At 39.5% G+C, this 21544-nt stretch overlaps 1 protein-coding gene across 1 annotated transcript in view; it reads right to left on the bottom strand.

Annotated features, from left to right (window-relative positions):
* The window catches only part of LOC131680777 (uncharacterized), a 74096-nt gene that overhangs the window by 43150 nt on the left and 9402 nt on the right, over positions 1 to 21544 (bottom strand). Inside the window, exon 2 of the mRNA XM_058961487.1 lies at positions 16999 to 17134. Within this exon, the coding sequence (XP_058817470.1) occupies positions 16999 to 17134 (136 nt within the window). The remainder of the gene's footprint in view (positions 1 to 16998; positions 17135 to 21544) is intronic.

Below are 21544 nucleotides of genomic sequence, written 5' to 3'. Positions count from 1 at the left end.
TTTGATATATAATAGGGGACAGTGGGGAGTTGTGAACCATGGGAGTGGTGAACACTGTCAATATCCGCTAAGCTATAAATGATAAAAATGTGCTCACTACTGTGAAATGTTTCTACTGTCATGACGTCACTTTCTCATTGGCAAATGTTGCATTAACAGGATTCTACCACACTTTTAATTGCCCCGTACCGCAACCGCGAATTAAGATGGCATGGCGCGAATTATGTTCTCACCTATTCATTGTCAGTCAGATCACTTTTCCATCTAATCTTTAGCTTGAAACATTAAAAAAATAAACCACAGAAATATTCCATTTCTCCTAATTTTTGCAATGGTGCACAAATAACGGGAAAATTCATGTTTTTAAGGATCGTAATGTTTTCGAAACCAGCATAGGGTAAAATCCAGAAACAAATCTGATTTGAAATTTGATCCATGTCTCGCTATTTTATTTTAATTTCGAATGGATTTTTTTAAAAAATTTGTTTACATTTCATTGATATATTTTTATAATTTGAGGAATTTTATTGTGTTTCTACAATTTTGTATTCTGCGTGTTTACCTGTTTCCATCGTTACTATATTTCTATTTTATCCATCTTTTCACTTTCTTGATTATTGCATTTTCCCATTTTTATTACTACTACTTATTTCAATTTATAGTCGTTTCTCTGTTATTGTTTTTCGAAGAAATTCTACATTATTTGTTTTACTTTTCCATTGTTTCATATTTTAATACCTTACTGTTTTGATTGTTTCTTTTGCCATATCATCTAATTTTTAAAATTTGTATATTTGCTTAATTAATTCATACAATTCTCTTCTTCCTTTTTTTCTTTACTTTATTTTATCGAATTTTAACAAGTATGTTGACTTTTTTTAAAAAATTCATCTTAAGTTGTTTTATTGTCCCATTATTTACCTTTCTCTCGTATATTTTTTTTTTATTCATTTCGTTTATTTGATAGGCACAAATGCGTTAGCTTGGCGGTGCCAAATTCTTTTGTTTTTACATTTTGGATATTTTAAAACTAGGAGGTTACAATGTTGAAATATTTTTTTTTATAAAATAGAAAAAAATTACAGCTATCTCAAGACTAGAAATAAGATTCTATATACAAGAGAGGGGACAAAAGATTTTTTTTATGAAAAATTTTAAAACAAGGAATTCAATAGTAATAGTTTTTTAGGAAATATTTACAGTTATCTTAACCCTTTCATGCCCAACTTTTTTCTAGTGCATGTAGGGTTTCAAAACTATTTTTCCTTGAAAACGGTTGGACCAAGAAACACGAAAAGCCTATTTTCATAAAGATAGGTGCTTCCATGGCAGTGCTAGAGGCTGGTCAATTTTTACCTTCTAATGCTCAATATAATTCTCCTAGAATAATTTCAATAGTCCAATTACGTGGAAAACGTAACCAACGGCAGTCTAAATTGATAAGTTTTATCAGTTTTCAATAATATTGCACCATAACGAAGATATATGAAAAAATCATTTTCCGTCGTCAACGTAAACTGTCCCTGGCAGCACTGCTCCATAGAAATCCAGTCAGACTAATTGTAATAACTTCAGTTCTAGAGCTGATCCTTGTAAGTGTTAATACTCAAATGAAAGGCAATAATCACATTAATAAGCCTTACTTATTTTCGTGATCAAATCTCGCCTCAATCAAAAGTTATAGCTGTTTAAAAACGTTGTTGTCCACAAACAACAGGGGCATGAATGGGTTAAAACTAACAATATAGTTTGGTACACAAAAGGGGGAACAAATATTTATGTAAAATTTGACCGGTATTTTAAAACTAGGAATACAATTCTATTTACAAGATGGGGCACAATAGTTTTAACTAAGAGGTAAAATTACAACTATCTTAAAACTAGGAATACGGAATATAAATTTGATTTTTTATCGGAAAATTATGCTTGGTCAAGATATTCAGAGGGGGACTTATTTCCAAAATCGGTGTAGAAGCAGTTGTATCAAGGACATGGGAGAGAAGGCGTAGATGGTGACCGGGAGAAAAGAGCAAAACTTGCAACTTTCGGACAAACGGGAGATCAGCGAAACAAATTAGCGCCTCAGTCTAGTAGGTCGGATTGGCGGATGGTATTTTTCGGACCCGCAGGAAATCCTTCAAAAGTCATCGGACCTCGAGTCGCTCTCGCTTCAGTTTCCGTAGTGGTAAGGGCGACGGCGGTTACATAGTGGCAGTCTGGAGCTGATCGGTTCCACAAGGCAGGAGGCAGCTTCTAAAAACGAGAAATAAAAAGAGAGGGGCTAAATTGGGATATTTATCGTTTTTAGGAAAGTATAAATAAGGGACATATAGGGGAAATCACGAGTTGCCAACATATCTCGGACTGGTACATTGGGTGGTCTACCTCGGGCCCGAAGGGTATCCTTTAACTGAGACCTGGCGTCCAAATACCCGGCGCATACCCAGACAACGTGCTCGATGTCGTGATAGCCCTCGTCACAAGCGCACAGACTACTCTCCGCAAGCCCAATACGCCGCAAATGCGCATCTAAGGTATAGTGGTTGGACATAAGTCGGGACATTACACGAATAAAATCCCGACCCACATCCATCCCCCTGACCCAAGGCTTCGTTGATACCTTCGGGATAATGGAATGTAGCCATCGTCCAAGTTCACCATTGCTCCACGAGGTTTGCCAACTGTTGAGTGTCCTCTGTGGGCAGAGTGTCGATGATCCCAAGGGTGTACTGAATTGCAGCTAACTCTGTGACGTAAACTGAAGCGAGATTATTGAGCTTGAATGAAGCGGTGATAGTATTGTTGAATATAATCCAGTGGACCCATCGAGATTTGATCCGTCAGTTTAGAACATTTTGTCACAGTCGACTTCTCGAAATTTATTATAAAATATATTAGAGATCACTTGCGGGCGTATATGGTCCGGGATTCCATGAATCTCTTCCTTTATGGATGTGTCGAAGAATACAGTAGAATCAGAAGTATTTAGGAAACGAACACGGTTGGGAGTATATGAAGAAGGATTAATGCTCTGTGCCATGTAGTCGAAGTACAAGGACATAAATCGGGTTTGAGAATTAAGCTCGACGAGCCTCTCGAAGTTTTCAATCACCAACGTTATGAGAGTTCCCAAAATCGATTTTTTAGCGGAAGAACGCCCGCCAGCACTTCGAGACTCATCGTATGGGTCGAGTGCATGCAACCCAAGGCAATGCGCAAGCAACGATACTGGATTCTCTCCAGTTTAATGAAGAGTATGTTCGCAGCGGAGCGGAAACAGAAACACCCGTATTCCATCACCGACAGTATCGTTGTTTGATACAACCTGATCAGGTCTCCTGGGTAGGCACCCCACCATGTTCCAGTTATTGTTCGGAGAAAATTGATCCTTTGTTGGCATTTCTGTTTCAGATACCTAATGTGACATCTCCATGTACCTTTAGAGTCGAACTAGACCCCGAGATATTTAAATGTGAAAACCTGATTGATCGTTGCACCCATTAATAGAAGCTGGAGTTGCGCCGGCTCACGCTTCCTAGAAAAAACAACCAACTCAGTTTTCTCCATGGAGAACTCGATACCCAGCTGAAGAGCCCAAGCAGACAAATTGTCCAAGGTATCTTGTAATGGTCTTTGCAAGTCGGCAGCTTTGGGCCCTGTAACAGAGACCACCCCTTCGTCTGCAAGTTACCTTAGCGTGCATGAATTGGCAAGACAATCGTCAATGTCATTCACGTAAAAATTGTAGAGTAGGGGACTTAGACATGAGGCCTGGGGAAGACCCATGTTGCTAAATCGCAATGTTGTTAAATCGCCATGCGTAAAGTACATGTGCTTTACAGACAACAGGTTTAGCAAAAAGTTATTTAAAATTGGTGAAAGACCATGCTGGTGCAGCTTCTCTGAAAGAATGTTGATAGAAACTGAGTCAAAAGCCCCCTTAATATCCAAGAAGACTGATGCCATCTGCTCTTTGTTAGCATAGGCCATTTGGATTTCTGTAGAAAGCAACGCAAGGCAATCGTTCGTCTTTTTGCCTTTGCGGAAGCCAAATTGGGTATCTGACAGTAAGCCATTTGATTCAACCCAATTGTCGAGGCGAAACAAGATCATTTTCTCGAACAACTTCCGAATACAGAACAGCATTGCAATCGGCCGATACGAGTTGTGGTCGGAGGTTGGTTTTCCTGGTTTTTGGATGGCGATGACCTTCACTTGCCTCCAGTCATGAGGGACAATGTTACCCTCAAGAAACTTGTTAAATACATTCAACAAGCGCCTTTTTGCAGTGTCAGGCAGATTCTTCAGCAAGTTGAATTTGATTCTGTCTAACCCTGAGGCGTTATTGTTGCATGACAAGAGAGCAAGTGAGAACTCCACCATCGAAAACGGTGTTTCGTTCGCGGTATCGTTAGGAGACGCGGCGCGGTACGTTTTCTGTACCGGGACAGAGTCCGGACAGATCTTCTTGGCGAAAGCGAATATCCAGAATTTTTGAATATTCCACGTTCTCGTTGGTACAGTTTCGATTACGCATACGTCAAGCCGTACCCCAAAGAGTGCTCATCGCTGTTTCTCTCGTTAACCCGTCGACGAACCGGCGCAAATAACTGCGTTTTTTGACTTTCATTAGACTCTTCATTCGCCTTTCTAACGACGCGTACTGTTGATAGCTAGCGGGTAACCCGTCTTCCCGGAAGGCCTTATATGCAGTGGACTTTTCCGCGCACAGCTCTGAGCACTCTTTATCCAACCACAGGGTGGGAGACCGTCCATGGTTATTCGCGCTGGGTACAGGTTTAGTATGAGATTGATTCGCACTGTCAAGAATCAAGCCAGCCAAAAACCTGTACTCTTCCTCCGGAGGAAGTTCTTGAGTGGATTCGATTTTAACGGATATCGCGGTCGCGTAACTCTTCCAATCAATGTTCCGTGTGAGGTCATACGAGGCATTGATTGTTTCCGATGGCCTTGAACCGTTAGCAATTGAAATTACGATAGGCAAATGATCGCTACCGTGGGGATCAGGAATCACCTTCCACATGCAATCTAACTGTAACGATGTCGAGCAAATCGATAAATCCAACGCGCTTGCGCGTGCTGGTGGTGTAGGAATCCGCGTCATGTCTCCCGTGTTTAAGATGGTCATGTTGAAATTGTCGCAAAGATCTTGGATTAATGTTGATCTATTGTCATCATGAAGACAGCCCCATACCGTACCGTGCGAGTTAAAGTCTCCCAGAACTAGCCGCGGTGCCGGTAAGGATTCCGTGATATTCCAAAGCGTTCGGTGCCCTACCGAGGCTCTAGGAGGAATGTAGATGGAAGCAATGCAAAGGTCTTTACCTTTGATTAGAACTTGATAAGCGACAATTTCAATGCCTGGTGTCGAAGGGAGGTTAATTCGGTTGAAAGAATAGCACTTTTTGATCCCCAAAAGTACTCCTCCATAGGGGTTTTCTCGATCCAGACGAATTATATTAATGTCGTGGAAGTTATCGGAAGTCGTGGAATATCGAAAGTTAACCAAGTTTCACATAATGCAAAAGCATCACATTTTAAATTATTTAGTAAAAATTTAAAGGAATCGATTTTCGGGAGGATACTTCTGCTGTTCCACTGTAGAACAGTGATTGAATCGGTGACCTCGTTCGATGACTTAGCCATCGAAGGATACGATCGCTGTAAGGAGGGGCCATTTAGTAGTTTTTTTTTTTATTCAAATCGTTTATTTGATAAGGCACGTTGCGTTAGCTTAAAGGTGCCAATTTTGTTTTGTTTTACATTTTAAATTGCTTAAAACTAGGGGATTACATATTGATTTTTTAAAAATGAAACTAATGCGATTTTATAGCTATCTTATATATCTACACAAGGGGATAATATTGTTTTCGTAAGATTAGGGGGGTCATTTAGTTTTTGTGGCAATATGGTTTGACATTTTTATCAGTGAGATTATCGGAGCAAATAATGTTTAATTAAGGGGGACAATTTTTTACGACTAACTTAAAACTAGGAATAACTAGAGGGCATGATTGAATTTTGTAAAGATTCGTAATTATAGTTATTTTTGTGGGTAGTAGAGTTGGGCAATTTCAACGAGATTATATAATATAATAGTTAAAACTAGAAGAGACAAGAAGAGCTAAATGCTTCGTGATGATATTGGGGGGGGGGGGGGGGGGGGGGGTAGGGGTGTTACTTCTGGGTATAAGAGTCAGGGGAGGGAGGGTAGACAAAGATGGCAGGGAGAGAAAATTATTTCAGTTTCAGGCATCGTGAGATCAACGGATGGATTACAAACTCGGGTGGCCTTCATCAGGGGAATCATGTACTGGGACGCCGGGTGGTCCTCCTCAAGATGGCAGGGGTTTTTCCAGACGATTTCGTAGTACGGCTCAGATGTGGATCGGCTACATTTCGAGTTAAGCGTGTTATGTTCGTGCCGTAGGTCCCGTGTTTGTTGGCTCATTCGATACAGATGGTTTGATACAGGTGGAAGAGCGTTCTGAGAATGATAAGGAGATAACAAGGGGCAGTTAGACTTGTATATTGATGGTTTTCACAAAGGTGTATATAAGGGACATATAGAGAACATCGCGGCTTGCCAGCACATCTCGAACCGGGACGTTGGTTGGTCTTCCTCGGGCCCGCAGGGTATCCATTAGCCGAGACCTAGCGGAACTGTACTCGGTGCACGCCCAGACAATGTGCTCGATGTCGTGATAGCCGTCGCCACAAGCGCAGATACCACTATCCACGAGCCCAATACGCCGGAGATGTGCATCCAGCGTGTAATGGTTTGCCATGAGTCGGGACATCACACGAATGAAGTCACGACCCACATCCATCCCCTTGAACCAAGGTTTCGTCGATACCTTAGGGATTATCGAATGTAGCCACCTTCCCAGCTCTCCACTGCTCCACGAAGTTTGCCAACTTTCGAGGGTTCTCTGATGAGTAATACTGAAAAATTCGCTGAAGCAAATTGGTCTTTCGTAAACGTCTCCTTCTAAGGCACCCACCTTAGCTAAGGAGTCTGCCTTCTCATTGCCCGGAATGGAGCAATGAGAAGGGACCCATACCAAGGTAATCTGGAAAGAGTTGTCAGATAAAGCACTCAGTAGCTCCCGTATTTTCCCCAAAAAATACGAGGAGTGCTTGCCTTGTTTCATCGAGCGAATAGCGTCAATGGAACTGAGGCTATCCGAAACGATGAAGTAATGGTCTGCGGGTAATGTTTCAATGACTCCAAGGGTATACTGAATGGCAGCTAGTTCTGCGGCGTAAACTGAAGCAGGGTCACTGAGTTTGTAGGAGGCGGTGAACTTTTGATTGAAAATACCGAAGCCAGTGGATCCTTCGAGGTTTGATCCGTCAGTATAAAACATCTTAGAACAGTCGACTTCTCGGAATTTATTATAAAAAATGTTTGGAACCACTAGTGGGCGTATGTGGTCCGGAATTCCACTAATCTCGTCTTTCATGGATGTGTCGAAGAAAACAGTAGATTCAGAAGTATTTATGAAATGCACACGGTTGGGATTGTAAGAAGAAGGGTTAATATTCTGCGCCATGTAGTCAAAGTACAGGGACATGAAACGGGTCTGAGAATTGAGCTCAACAAGCCTTTCGAAATTTTCAATCACGACCGGGTTCAAGATATCGCATCGAATGAGCAATCGATATGAGAGTTCCCAAAATCGATTTTTCAACGGGAGAACGCCCGACAGCACTTCGAGACTCATCGTATGGGTCGACTGCATGCACCCTAAGGCGATACGCAAACAACGATACTGAATTCTTTCGAGTTTGATGAAATGTATGTTCGCGGCGGAGCGAAAGCAGAAGCATCCGTATTCCATTACCGACAGTATCGTTGTTTGATACAACCTAATTAGGTCTCCTGGGTGGGCACCCCACCATGTTCCGGTTATTGTACGAAGAAAGTTGATCCTTTGTTGGCATTTCTGTTTCAGATACCGAATATGGCATCCCCAAGTACCTTTCGAGTCGAACCAGACCCCTAGATATTTTACTGTGAAGACCTGAGCGATAGTTTGACCCATTAATAGAAGCTGTAGTTGTGCTGGTTCACGCTTCCTTGAAAATACAACTAGCTCAGTTTTCTCCGTGGAGAATTCGATACCCAGCTTAATAGCCCAAGCAGACAAATTGTCCAGGGTATTCTGTAATGGTCCTTGTAGATCGACAGCTTTGGGTCCCGTAACAGACACCACGCCATCGTCTGCAAGTTGCCTTAACGTGCAGGAATTGTCAAGACATTCATCAATGTCGTTGACATAGAAATTGTATAAAAGGGGGCTTAGACATGAGCCCTGGGGAAGGCCCATGTAGCTAAATCGTGATGTCGATAAGTCACCATGCGAAAAATGCATGTGCTTTTCCGACAACAAGTTTAGTAAAAAGTTGTTTAAAGTCGCTGAAAGACCATGCTGGTGCAGCTTCTCTGAAAGAATGTTGATCGAAACTGAATCAAAAGCCCCCTTAATATCTAGGAACACTGATGCCATCTGCTCTTTGCTAGCATAGGCCATTTGAATTTCAGTTGAGAGCAACGCAAGACAATCGTTCGTCCCTTTGCCTTTGCGAAAGCCAAATTGTGTATCTGACAGTAAGCCATTTGCTTCGACCCAATTGTCGAGGCGGGATAGGATCATTTTCTCGAACAACTTCCGGATACAGGATAGCATTGCGATCGGACGGTACGAATTGTGGTCGGAGGCTGGTTTTCCTGGTTTTTGGATGGCGATGACCTTCACTTGTCTCCAATTGTGTGGGACAATGTTAGCCTCAAGAAACTTATTAAATAAGTTCAACAAGCGTCTCTTGGCAGAGTCTGGCAGATTCTTCAACAAGTTGAATTTGATTCTGTCTGGCCCCGGAGCTTTATTGTTACACGACAAGAGAGCAAGTGAGAACTCCACCATCGAAAAAGGTGTTTCGTTCGCGCTATCGTGAGGAGACGCGGCGCGGTAAATCTTCTGTGCCGGGGCGGAATCCGGACAAACCTTCTTGGCGAAATCGAATATCCAACGGTTTGAATATTCCACGCTCTCATTAGTACTGTTTCGATTTCGCATACGTCGGGCTGTTCCCCAAAGAGTGCTCATCGATGTTTCTCTCGTTAATCCGTCGACGAACCGGCGCCAATAATCGCGTTTTTTGGCTTTCATCAAACTCTTCATTCGCTTGTCTAACGTCGCGTACTGTCGAAAACTGGCGGGTAACCCGTCGTTCCGGAAGGTCTTAAACGCGGCGGCCTTCTCTGCGTACACGTCTGAGCACTCTTTATCCCACCAGGGATTGGGAGAACGTTTTTGTATGTTCGCGCCGGGTACTGGCCTAGTCTGAGCTTGATTCGCGCTGTCGAGAATCAAGCCAGCCAAAAAGCTGTACTCTTCCTCCGGAGGAAGTTCTTGAGTAGATTCGATGTTGTCGGATATCGCGGCAGCATAGCTCTTCCAATCGATATTTCGTGTGAGGTCATACGAAATATTGATTGATTTCAATGGCCTTGAACCGTTATTGATTGAGACTACAATCGGCAGATGGTCGCTGCCGTGGGGATCAGGAATTACCTTCCACGTGCAATTTAACCGCAGCGATGTTGAGCAAAGGGACAAGTCTAAGGCGCTCGGGCGCGCTGGAGGAGCAGGAATCCGTGTCATTTCACCCGTGTTTAAAATTGTCAAATTGAAGTTATCGCAAAGATCCTGAATTAAGGAAGACCGGTTATCATCATAGAGGCAACCCCATGCTGTACCGTGAGAGTTAAAGTCTCCTAAAACTAGTCGCGGTGCTGGCAGGGATTCTAAGATGTCTTGTAGCCGTCGGTGCCCAACCGCGGTGTTGGGGGGAATATATATGGAAGCTATGCAAAGGCTTTTACCTTTGGTTGTTACTTGACAAGCGACAACTTCAATACCTGTTATCGAGGGAAGGTTAATTCTGTAGAAGGAATAGCACTTTTTGATCCCCAAAAGCACTCCTCCATAGGGGGTGTCTCGATCCAGGCGAATAATATTAAAGTCGTGGAAGTTGAGTTCTATGTCGGAAGTTAACCAAGTTTCACATAATGCAAATGCATCGCAACTCAAATTATTTATTAAAATTTTGAAGGAATCGATTTTCGGGATGATACTTCTGCAATTCCACTGTAGAACAGTGATCAAATCCGTGACCTCGTTCGATGAGTTAGCCATCGAAGGATACAATCGCTGAGAGGAGGGGCCATTTAGCAGTCAACTGCTTCAAAAATGTTCTCACTGTAGGGAGAAAAGCTAACATAAGACTTTTAATAGGATCAGTAATATTGAAAGTTTTTATTATCCAGTCCACTATGTCCGAGAGTTTTATAATTCCAGCGCTGTGATTACTCTCGAACTGAAACAAAGGAACACTTGGGATTTTTGATGTTCCTGGAAGTGCTGGGAACTCCTTCTCTGAGCTTAATCCTCCGAGACCAGGAGCTAATTGCTTCCGTTTAGTTGCAACACTTCCAATAGATGTGACTTTCGGAGCCCCCTCAAGGGACACCTTCTGGCCTTTACAAGGAACTTTACGAGAGGAAGTGTTCCTCCTCTTCCTATAAATTCTAGGCACCCTAGTAGATGTTCCCTCTTGTGGGTTATCAGCCTCGCCCTCGTCAGGAGGCAAGTGAGTATAGATGTTTGCTGAGGATGGTGGCGTAGCATTCTTTAACATTTCTGCGAAAGAATGTTTGGATCGTCCCGCAAGGGAACGTTTCAGTTTATCCCCGCGTAGTTTGTACGCGGGACATGCCGAGATATCATGCAGACTCTCCGCACAGTAAGGACACTTTTCGGCTTGCTTACTGCACGAATCATCTAGATGATTCTCCCCGCATTTTCCACAGCGGGCCTTGTTGCTACAATGGGTGGCTGTGTGACCCAGTTGTTTACACTTTGTGCAATTCATGACCCGCGGCACAAACAGACGCACAGGCAGACGAACCTTGTGCAAGAGGACGAAATTTGGCAAAGCGGTACCAGCGAAGGTCACCCGATAAGAGTTTGATTGGGGGTACGTTTTTGAACCATCCCCCGCAACTACTACTGAGTGCAAACGTTTGCACTCAAGTATTTTAACTGGCTGAAGTAAGCGGTCTCTGAATCGGCCAACCCCGTACTTCAGCAGATCCTCGCACGTCAAACTCTCATCGGTTACGACGCCTTCGGATTGTACTCTTACAGCCGGAATATACACGTTATAATCCCGCGTAAAGTGCTCACAGCAAGCAATATCGTTTGCCTGCTTTGAGTTGGCTAGCAACACCCTTATCTTGTCCGAGCGGACCTTTGAAATTTCGGTCACAGCCGAGAACCGTTCCGTCAGGTCTCTAGAAATCTGAAGAAGATTCAGTGATTTAGTCTTGGGCCGAAAGAAGACCACAAATGGACCAGTTGAGAGTTCTGGATAGCATTTGGGCCGGGGGGGAGCCTTAGAAGTTGAACCCGATTCAACTTCCATTTGACCATCCGGAGAGGGAACCATAGAAAACGTCAACGCACGGGGTCAGCGCCCGCGCAGACGGAAGAAAGCAATAAATGTGTTACAAAAGACAAAAACCACTTAGCTTTAAACTGGTGTCCAACGACGAACCGATCCAGCTTATACAGCTGGCTATTGTTTAATCCTCACACGCGAACAAAAGACTGAGGACCGTACCGAACTGGCAAAATAACCTTGAATGCGGATTAAAACTATTCTTTATCGCCTCACACAGCACTACGGACTAGAAAAAACAACCTCTGTCTCGATGGAGAGCTCGAAAACGAATGATGGCCATTTAGTAGTCAACTGCTTCAAAAATGTTTGCACTATAGGGAGAAAACGTATCAGAAGGCTTTTAAGAGGATCAGTAACATTGAAAGCTGTGAAAATTAAGTCCACTATGTCAGAAAATTTCATTAGTCCGCTACTGGACTGAGTATCTATTTGAAAAAAGGGGACACATGGGGTTTTTGGTGTCCCTGGAAGTGGTGGATACTCCTTGTTAGAATTAAAATTTCCAAGTCCAAAATTGCTTCGGCTTTAGTAATAACTTCCGTTGGATTTATTGATTGTAGTTGGCGCACTCTGAGTGGACGACACCTTGGCACCCTTACAAGGCAATCTAGGGGAGGCTAGATTTCTCCTCTTCCTGGATTCCCCTGGGTTAACCAATGGTCGTTAGATTCTTGCTCAACGCCAGCCAAAAAAGCAAAGGAATTTTCGGAAGGGACAGATGGCGAAGCATTCTTTAGCATTTCTGCATAAGAGTGCCTCGAGCGATCCTTAAGGAAGCGCCCAATTTTATCCCACTGTGGTCTCTTTGCTGGGAACCAGGTTCCCGGAATACCCTGGACTGTGACCGATTCGCCCAAAAACTCAAAACGACGTCCAGTGTACTTGTTTTGAAAAATCGTAAAGTTTGAGATGCCGCAAGATGGGTTTTGTAATCTGTCGAAAATTGCCCTCTTTGCCGGAGGGACCAGGTTTCCGGAATACCCCTAAGTGTGCCTATCAGACAAAAAACACTCAACATGTCTTTTAGCGTACTTGATTCGCAAATTGATGCAGTTTGACATGCCGCAAGACAGGGTTTCATAAGGGTCCAAAAGTGTCCACTTTGCCGGAAGAACACGGTTGCCGAAATACCCCGGAGTGTGGCCACTTCGCCTAAATGCACTCAAAATGTCTTTCAGTGTGCTTGTTTAGCAAAATCATGAAGTAAGACGAGTTTTGCAACCGGTCGAAGATCGTTTCTTCTTACTGGAAGAACCAGGTTCCCGGAAGATCCCGGGGTGTGTCCTATTTGACCAAAAACCCTCAAAATGCAAAATTACACCTTACCCTTTGACATCTCGCAAGACGGGTTTTATAATCGGTCGAAAAGTGTCCTCTTTACCAGTGGAATCAGGCTCCTGGAATACCCCGGGTTGTGGCCAATTCGACCAAAAGTACTCAAAGCAAGACTCAAAGCGTTTGTTTTCAAAATCATAAAGTTTTATGCGTCGCAAGACTGGTTTGAAAACCGCTATGAAAGTTTTTCGCTTTTCGGAAAAGGGGGTAACCCCAGTACTCCCAACAATATATCCGGAACTACAATCAGTTCTAGAAAGGTGGCCTCGGTTTCTAAAACTGGACAAATTTTGTGATCATTTCCATTCCATTGATTTATATTTTTTTGCCATTATGCACACTTTTATGTAGGGTGCACTTTTTCTTCACTTTACGTTTAGTCTGTTGTTTCTATTTATTTTAAATTTCATTTCTTATGTTTTTTCACTTTTTAAATAATTTAATCCATTGATTTTTTCTTTTTCTTTTCTCCATTTTCTTTGTTTCTGTGGTATACTAGTTTGGTTTCTCTCCCTAGTAACAATTGAGGTTTTATGGTACTCTTGAAGACCTTCTTAAAACTTAGAATGCACTTGTAATGTGCTATAAAACTAGAATTGCTACTTGAGCTACCATATTTTGTTTTCCGCTTTGTCTCTTTAGTTCTGTTTTTCGTTCAATTCGTACCTTCCAAATTATGCCACATTCATCTTTTCTTGCAAGATTTTCGGTTTGATCTTTTTTTTTAATTTTCTCATATTAATTTTATTTTTATCTTTTATATCTATTTCTCAAATCTCATGCATTCTTAACATTTGATTCACTTTTTCTATTGCTTTAAATATTTTTTGTTCCATGGTAAAATACATTTTATTAATTTAAATTTATCGATTTTTTCAGTTTTATCCATTTTTTATATGGATGTTTGTATCTTTTTATTGTTTTTCTTTAATTTTTAAAATTCTCAATATTTTCCCACTTTTACCGATTTTTCATTATTTTCACCATTCGATCAATAATTTTCGATTTCTTCAATCTTTGCAAATTGTTTGTCTAGTTTCCTGTTTTCTTTTATATTTTTTTTGTAGTTTCTGTTTTGGTTTTTCTCGATTATACATTTTTGCCTTTCTCATATCATGCAATCACTGTGAAAATCATCAACGTAATCCCGGCCTGAAGGGCCGAATTTCATATGCCGTTCGACTCAGTTCGTCGAGATCGGAAAATGTCTGTGTGTATGTATGTGTGTGTGCGCATGTGTGTATTTGGAAAAAAATGTCACCTCTGTTTCTCAGAGATGGCTGGACCGATTTGCACAAACTCAAATGAAAGGTACAATTGAATTTTTTATTGATTGGACTTCCGGTTCCAGAGTTACGGGTCGATTTTTTTTGACTTATTTGGGCGCGGTAGGAGTATGCAATGAGGGGTTGCTACTTTAAAATTGAAACTAGTTTAAAATTTCTTAACAAGTTGAAAATTTTCGGCAGGGTCTGGACCCCCCGGATCCTCTTCCTTGATCCGCCGCTGGTTTCAAGCGATGTTTCAGTGTCGACACATAGTATCTCAAGCTCGTGGCTGTCGATGCATTGTATGTATATGCAAATCGTACTGAAGATGTAATATTCATTTCAACCGTTGTATTGAACATAACCAGCCATGGAATCGTAGTTTGGACAAATGAGAAAGGCACAATTGCACCACTAGGTGGATTAAAACAGGTTTTTGACATTTGACTTTAATTTGTTTATTTGGTTGATTTTGTTATTTCTGTTTTTTGAACGGTTGATCGTGCCTAATATATGATGAACTAGTTCACGAATACATAAATAATATTTTTTAGATTTTGTGAACTATTTGACGAGCACGGATATTGAATCGTGACTTATATATTAGGAATAACGAACTTGCCAAGTAACCATTAGGCATTATCACGTAGCCCAATATCTGCTTGAGATCTGCATATAGGGCAGCCTAAAAGAGCTAAGCCATATATACTGATACAATGTCAGTATTATGCCAGAAAAGGCGAAATATAGTGCTATTACTGCGCGGAGATTGGCAGCTCGTTTTTGCGGTACTAATGCTATATAGCACCAGTACACAAATGTCATGCTATTGGAAAGCCTGCGTTGCAACGATATTTTATGTTTCCTCTTCGGTATGACGAACAAGACGGCAAAATATAAAAATACTGATTTGAACCGTAATTGACTCCTTTCTAATGCATTGTAGTCTGTGTCGGAATTCCGTTCTCACACGATATGAATCATGTTTTACGAAAATTAACTTTAGTAAGTCTCGAACAGAGTTACCTTGTCTCGTCAATCGCGGCAAGTGCGCAGGGCTATATTGCATATGATCGAATAAAATGAAATATCTAAACATTATCTTCAAACGGAGTTGTATAAACCCACAGCATTATCATAGCATTATATCGGCTTTATATTTGTTATATTATGGCACTAAATGCACATGTAAAGCATACTTGCTTTAAAGATGCTTGAAGCATGTACGCCTTATATCAGCATTATATACGTATACAAAGCATGCGATAATGCTATATTTCGGCTGTGCATGTATGTGATTATGATGCTAATATAGAGCTTGATTGCATTGTTAACGCTACAATTGAGTTTCTAAGTAACGTTAGAGCAAATGTATTACCAATATCGTGCAATGGCTTAATGCTTATGGTTACTTGGATAGTTCAAGATGATTGAAAGTGTTTATGAATAATATTCCGAGTTTCGTGAAATAGTTCTCGAGAAAATATTGTTTGATTTTGTGAACTATTTCACAACCACGCAAATTATGTTAAAGATGTAATAATCCCAAAAAGAGTGCACTTCTTATAGTCGGACTCTAAATATAGTTCCAAAACCTATAAATAAAATCACGAGTCCACCTTTGGTTTTAGGAATAATATTCATAAAGTCGGGAACTAGTTCACGTACAGAAAATCGATTTGGTAATGACACGGTGGAAATCGTTACTGAAGCTCACAAAATGAAAACAAATGTCTCCACCAATAAAAACGTTATGCGTAACTAATTTACTTCACTTTCAATATTTCAGTTAACAAATGCGAATAATTTCCGTTGTACTGATCAAAATCGCTATATTTCGGAATAGGAAATATGTTCACGTATACTGTATTTGCTTCCGTAAAATGTGCGACTACTATAAATAACGAAAATAATATTTTTAAAAATATTTTGTGAAAGTAGTAACTTCCTGCTCTCCGATTGGCCTGTATAATTCGATGAAGCAGCGAGCGTTGCTTGCTAGGATTGCCCCTTTGTCATCAGATGAACTGCGACACACGTTTAAAAATAGAACATAAGAAACAATCATCTAAAAGAATCTAGAATTCGTCCAAAAGTTTTTGTTTAGGGGTCATATTCGGCTTCCAGTCTTTCGAATATTTAACAAACGAAATATTTACTTTTCGTCCGACGTTTCGGCGGCATGTATTGCGCCTTTTTCAAGGAATCGTTACACTTAGTCGCAATAGATTCCGTTGTAACGTCGGATGCAAAGTAAATATTCCTTTTGTTAAATATTTGAAAGCCTGGAAGCCGGACATAATCCCTAAAGAAAAATCCCACCAACAGTCATTAGTTTCCCTCATAAAGTAGTCTAAAGGTGCAAAATAAAAACTAAAAGGGAATATAAATAAAATTGTTTAGACACACCCTGGAGCTTACCTTTGGATGTTTCATTGATTGGAAAGTATGCAAAATAGAGCAAGCGGATCTTTAGAAAAGATGTCCAAAATGTGTGGTTCTACAACTTCGTTGAGAACAGTCGAGCTCTATCTCGAACCGTTGAAAAATTCAATTTAGATTTTGACCTAGCTGTTTAATAAACGGAAAAAAGGGGGCTTGCAAGTACAAACTTTTTGAAACATAAAATATTATTTAGTTTTTGTAAAAAGTGATAATTCCTGCCAAATTCACATTCTGGACCACTAGTGCAATGGTATTAATTCTGTTTATTGCCGTAGCATAAACATCTAGTTTGGATTATTTTAGCAACACAGTTTTAGTACCCACAATTTTTATGGATTTCTGAGTGGGTTCTGTCAAACTAGTCGAAATTCGGCTATAGCTACAATACCTCACTTACCAATGTAGAGCTCGAGTGAACAGTTGCGTACTCGACAAAATTCGGTCACTAAAAACCCTTCGGTTCCATCTACCCACACAGGGACATCATCCTGGTTGCATTCCGGGTCGTAGTGGGCGTTTTCCGTATTCGGGATCTGTAAGCAATCGTTATGTAATACCTGACCATTGAAGCTTTTGTCAGACACATTCATATAGTTCTTACTGTTTTTTCGTAGGTAGCATATGGAGGATACATAACGGTGCGGAACCTGAGAGGAATCTGCCGCAGATTATTAGATTTATCAGGGAAATAATCTGTCCCTGTAACTTCTCGAATCTGTACTATTGTTACCCCTCTAGAACCGTTTCCAAAGATGTCCGTTGTATATAATTCAAAGGTATCGTTTTCGTTGTTCGGTATTATCATCAGCATATCACGCAGATCTACGGTAAGTTAATTTATTGTACATTTAGTTAGCATAGAAGCTGCTGACCTCTGGTGATTGGATGTTCACAAATCTTCTGCTTGCTTTCAGAATCAATCGATTGCATAATTACAATTAACTTTTTGTTTAAGGATCGTTGATCTGAATCGTCGTGGATCACCGGAAAGAGGTCTAGAAAAGACCACAGCGCTTGCTCATGGAGAACAATGAATGCTTGGCATCCAGTGTCCACAGCATGTTGAAAGTTTTCACTGAAAGCATCGTTCGTGATTATGATTCTGTTTGGAGTGGGTAAGCTAAAACTAATGTCATAATCAGGATTTTTTATAACGCAGACACAATAGTATTCCGATAAGTAGGTCAGCGCTAGATGATTGATGAAGTTCACTATTGCCGTTTTAGAGACAATCATGTTCGAGAATAGCATGTTGCTTGATGGCTTGAAAAACTAGGTATGAGAGACTGCTCATAGGATTTATTAGTTTAATATGCATTATATTGTCCATCAACAAAAAAGGTAATTATTGATTCTTACATTAATTTCACATTAATTATTAATCTGTCGTGCATACTTTCTACGTGTATGGCGTACATTGGACTACCGATGCACTTACTTGCCAACATGGCGGAATGTACCAATAGAAAAGAATACAAACCGACTATTATTACCACGGTAAGGATATATGATAAACATGATTCTAATACAAACATTGTCTTGATTAGTCAAGGTGTATTTAATTCATAAGTGAATTCAAAACTTATTGAGCAACGTTCTTAGAGGATTTTTATCCATATTCATAATCTTTGGTATTGGGCTATTTGATCGCTGCTGCTGTTTTATATACGGCATTCCACGCAAAATTTACCACCGTAATTTTATTGATTATTAAGAAAGACCTAATCCACCTAGTGGTTTCATTAACATTAGGATTCCATGGGTTGCCACATTTGATATAAATAAAATATTTATTTGTTGCCTAATTGAATCGCTAGGTCAAATCAGAGAGTAAAAATTCTGCTGTTTGTCGAAATAGTGTGTTTCAAAATATCCGCCTACCACAGATGAATTGCAAACCTAACAAAAGAAATTTTGTCTCTGAAGGTGACTTCCGCTCAAATACTTGCTATTTATGTGCATTCTCTGTCTAATTTCCATTTTATTTAGCGTACTTTCAGAAAATTCCAGTGAAAGTGTCATTGAAAATTAGCCAAGAAATAAGCGATAAACGATACGCAATGGTCGGAAAACGAAATACCGTTGGAGGATTCCATGAGGAACCAGCCGATCACAAAATATGACCAATGCCGATTCGAACAAAAATTTGTAGTTGTGTTTGGTTGATGAATCTCGGCGATTATCTCTGGCAATTACAACTTTTTGATACAAGTGCAATTTTTCAAACAATTTTTACGTTCAAACAATATTTGTTCGATTAGGGTAGACAAGCCCTTAATCATCTCATTAGTCAGGTTGTTACACTATTTCGATTGTAATTCGGCTTACAGTGTTTGGCTTTTGCTCAAATAGGTATCAGCTTCGTTCCTAAGAAGCAGTAACATAAAATATCCTGTTTGAAAAATGTAAAATACTTGTATTTTTTTCATACGTTTTTTTGACACGGCATTTGCAAAGCTTTTTACGCCAGTTTCTTTTTTTACACAGCACGTTACAAAAATCCTTAAGACTAATTTTAACTATACTAGTAATTTGTCTAAAACTAACACTGAAATCACTTTATTGTTTGCTTTTTTCCTTACATTGTTGTATTTCATAATGATCTAGTATTTTCGGGTGTATTTATTTACTTTTTTCTGTTATTGTCTAAACTTAAAAACTGAATATTCTAGGACACTTTAAGTGGTGAATGATTAGCCTTGGATGAGAGTATGAGGAGATGAATTTAATTAAATTTTGACAGACGCTGTTTTTAGAAAATGATAGATAAGTTCCATGTATAGAGGATCGCGATACGCCAGGATGTCTCTAACAGGAACATGGATTGGTCTTCCTCAGACTTGTAAAGAATCTACTAATTGTGATCTGGCTTCACGATATTCAGTGCAGGACCAAACAACATGCTCAATGTCGTGGTAAAAATACTTGTATTTGAGCGAAACCAAAAGTTGAGCACAATATACTCTTATTCATTCTACCATTTGACCTAATGCGTTGAATAGATATCGTCGCTGTTGTACTATCTTATGACAAACGCCATTTTGGGGTAAACTGAGTTAGATATACCATCACTTGTCTAAAAAATCTCTACAAAGTGGCGTTTTTGCAGAATTTTGACATTCTACTTGGGTATTGAAATATAGTGAGAAACGTGCTGAGAAATTTTTAATTTTTTGCTTCAAATAACTGTGTCTGGGGATATATAATATGATTTTATGTGTAAAACGACCTGAGAAACGCAATGGCATAATCATTTTCAAAACAAAAAGAAACACGAATTATGAAAAAAATGCAGTTTAAGTTTTAAACTGGAAATATAACATATTTGGCAACACTGTAATCACAAATAATTATTTTTCTAGATTCCCTGACTCATTTCCTTCCAAATGCATCTCTCCGATTATTATAGACCAAATGAGACCAAAAGTTAATAATTGATTATTTTTTTCCATGGAAAATTTTATGACGTTTATATTGCCCCTTTCGTCTGTAGATAGACTTTCGGGCACATTTTGAAAGCAGCACAATAAATATTCTCACGTTAAACAGCACGGGAAACAGCAAATAAACAAACCGAATATCTTATACACAATCCTCGAGAGGGCGTTAAATGTTGTTTTGTAAGCCACCGCAACAACCAAACTATGGTAGATGCTATGTGAGAATATTTTCGTGTGACAAAATTACTTTGCTGTGAGTCTATTTTGGGGTACAATTCGCAATAACATGCCACACAAGTTTTGTCATCAATTCACACCTACGACACGTGTGAGTGCGACTTCTATTCTATTCTATATGTTCATATGTCGCAAATATTAAAACTGCCAGGCCTACTGTGCAGAGTTGGGTTTAAAGATGTTTCAAAATTAAACGGCAATCAAATTATTCAATTAATGAATAATTTGATTAACGAATCATTTCGAATCTTGAAGGATGAAGAAACGAGGACAACCGTACCAACCGTTTCAGTTGGGAGTGACTTTGCCAAGAAGGTTTATGAGGGATTCCATGAGAAATCGCCCGACCGCAAAACTTTACATTTGTGTTCGGTTTATTAATCTCCATGATTTTCTCCGGCGATTGCAATATTCTGATACAAGAGCAATTTTTCAAAAGGGCGTATACGTTTCTACGTGCAATAATTTCATTTTTTTTGTTCGATTGCGCTTCTGCAAAAAATATACAATGAAAAAAAATGTGTCATTTTTCACAAAAACAAAAATTTATGATAAAAATTCAAATTGCAATTTTTTCTGTTTTTTTATATTTTTTCAATAAAAACCTAAAGAGAAAACAAACATTTTGAATGTGATTTCGTGATAAAGAAATCATCAGCAAAAAAGTTTTTCTAACAATAACTTTATACATGTTTTTAAATTTCAAACTAATTGACATACAAAACTGTAATTTTATTACAGAATATAATTTTAAGTATCATTTCAAATCAAAATACCTTTAACAAATATCTTCCAAAATGCGATAGTTTTCGGGATATTTGGAATTTTGCTCCAACAAAATCAAATAATTCATGTAATTATGTCCATTTTAAAAGTTATTCGCGTTACCCCATCATAAATTGTCAAAAGTCTGATGTTTATCGTTTAAAGACATAAAAGAAGCTTTTTAAGAGTATTTGTATGATAGAGAAGCTTTTAATAAAAAAGTTTTCCTAATAACAACTTTTAACAAATTTTTATAATTCATACTGTTTGCATTCAAAAGTAGAATGTTATTTTTGAATATGATTCTAAATGCCATTTTAAATCAAAATGCATATATCAAAAAAATTCTGAAATGCTGTAGTTCTCGAGATATTTTAAATTTTGTTTTAACAACACAATTATTTTGTTTTAATACGACCTTTTCAGAAGTTATTCGTGTTTCTCCATCAACAACAATTGGTTTTTCGTAAGGCCCAAAACATTTCCTGTAACTATCCCATT

Source organism: Topomyia yanbarensis, chromosome 2 (genome assembly GCF_030247195.1).
Source record: "Topomyia yanbarensis strain Yona2022 chromosome 2, ASM3024719v1, whole genome shotgun sequence".
NCBI lineage: Eukaryota > Metazoa > Arthropoda > Insecta > Diptera > Culicidae > Topomyia > Topomyia yanbarensis.
The sequence above is the reverse complement of the archived record's forward strand: the minus strand, read 5'-3'. Positions and strand labels throughout refer to the sequence as shown.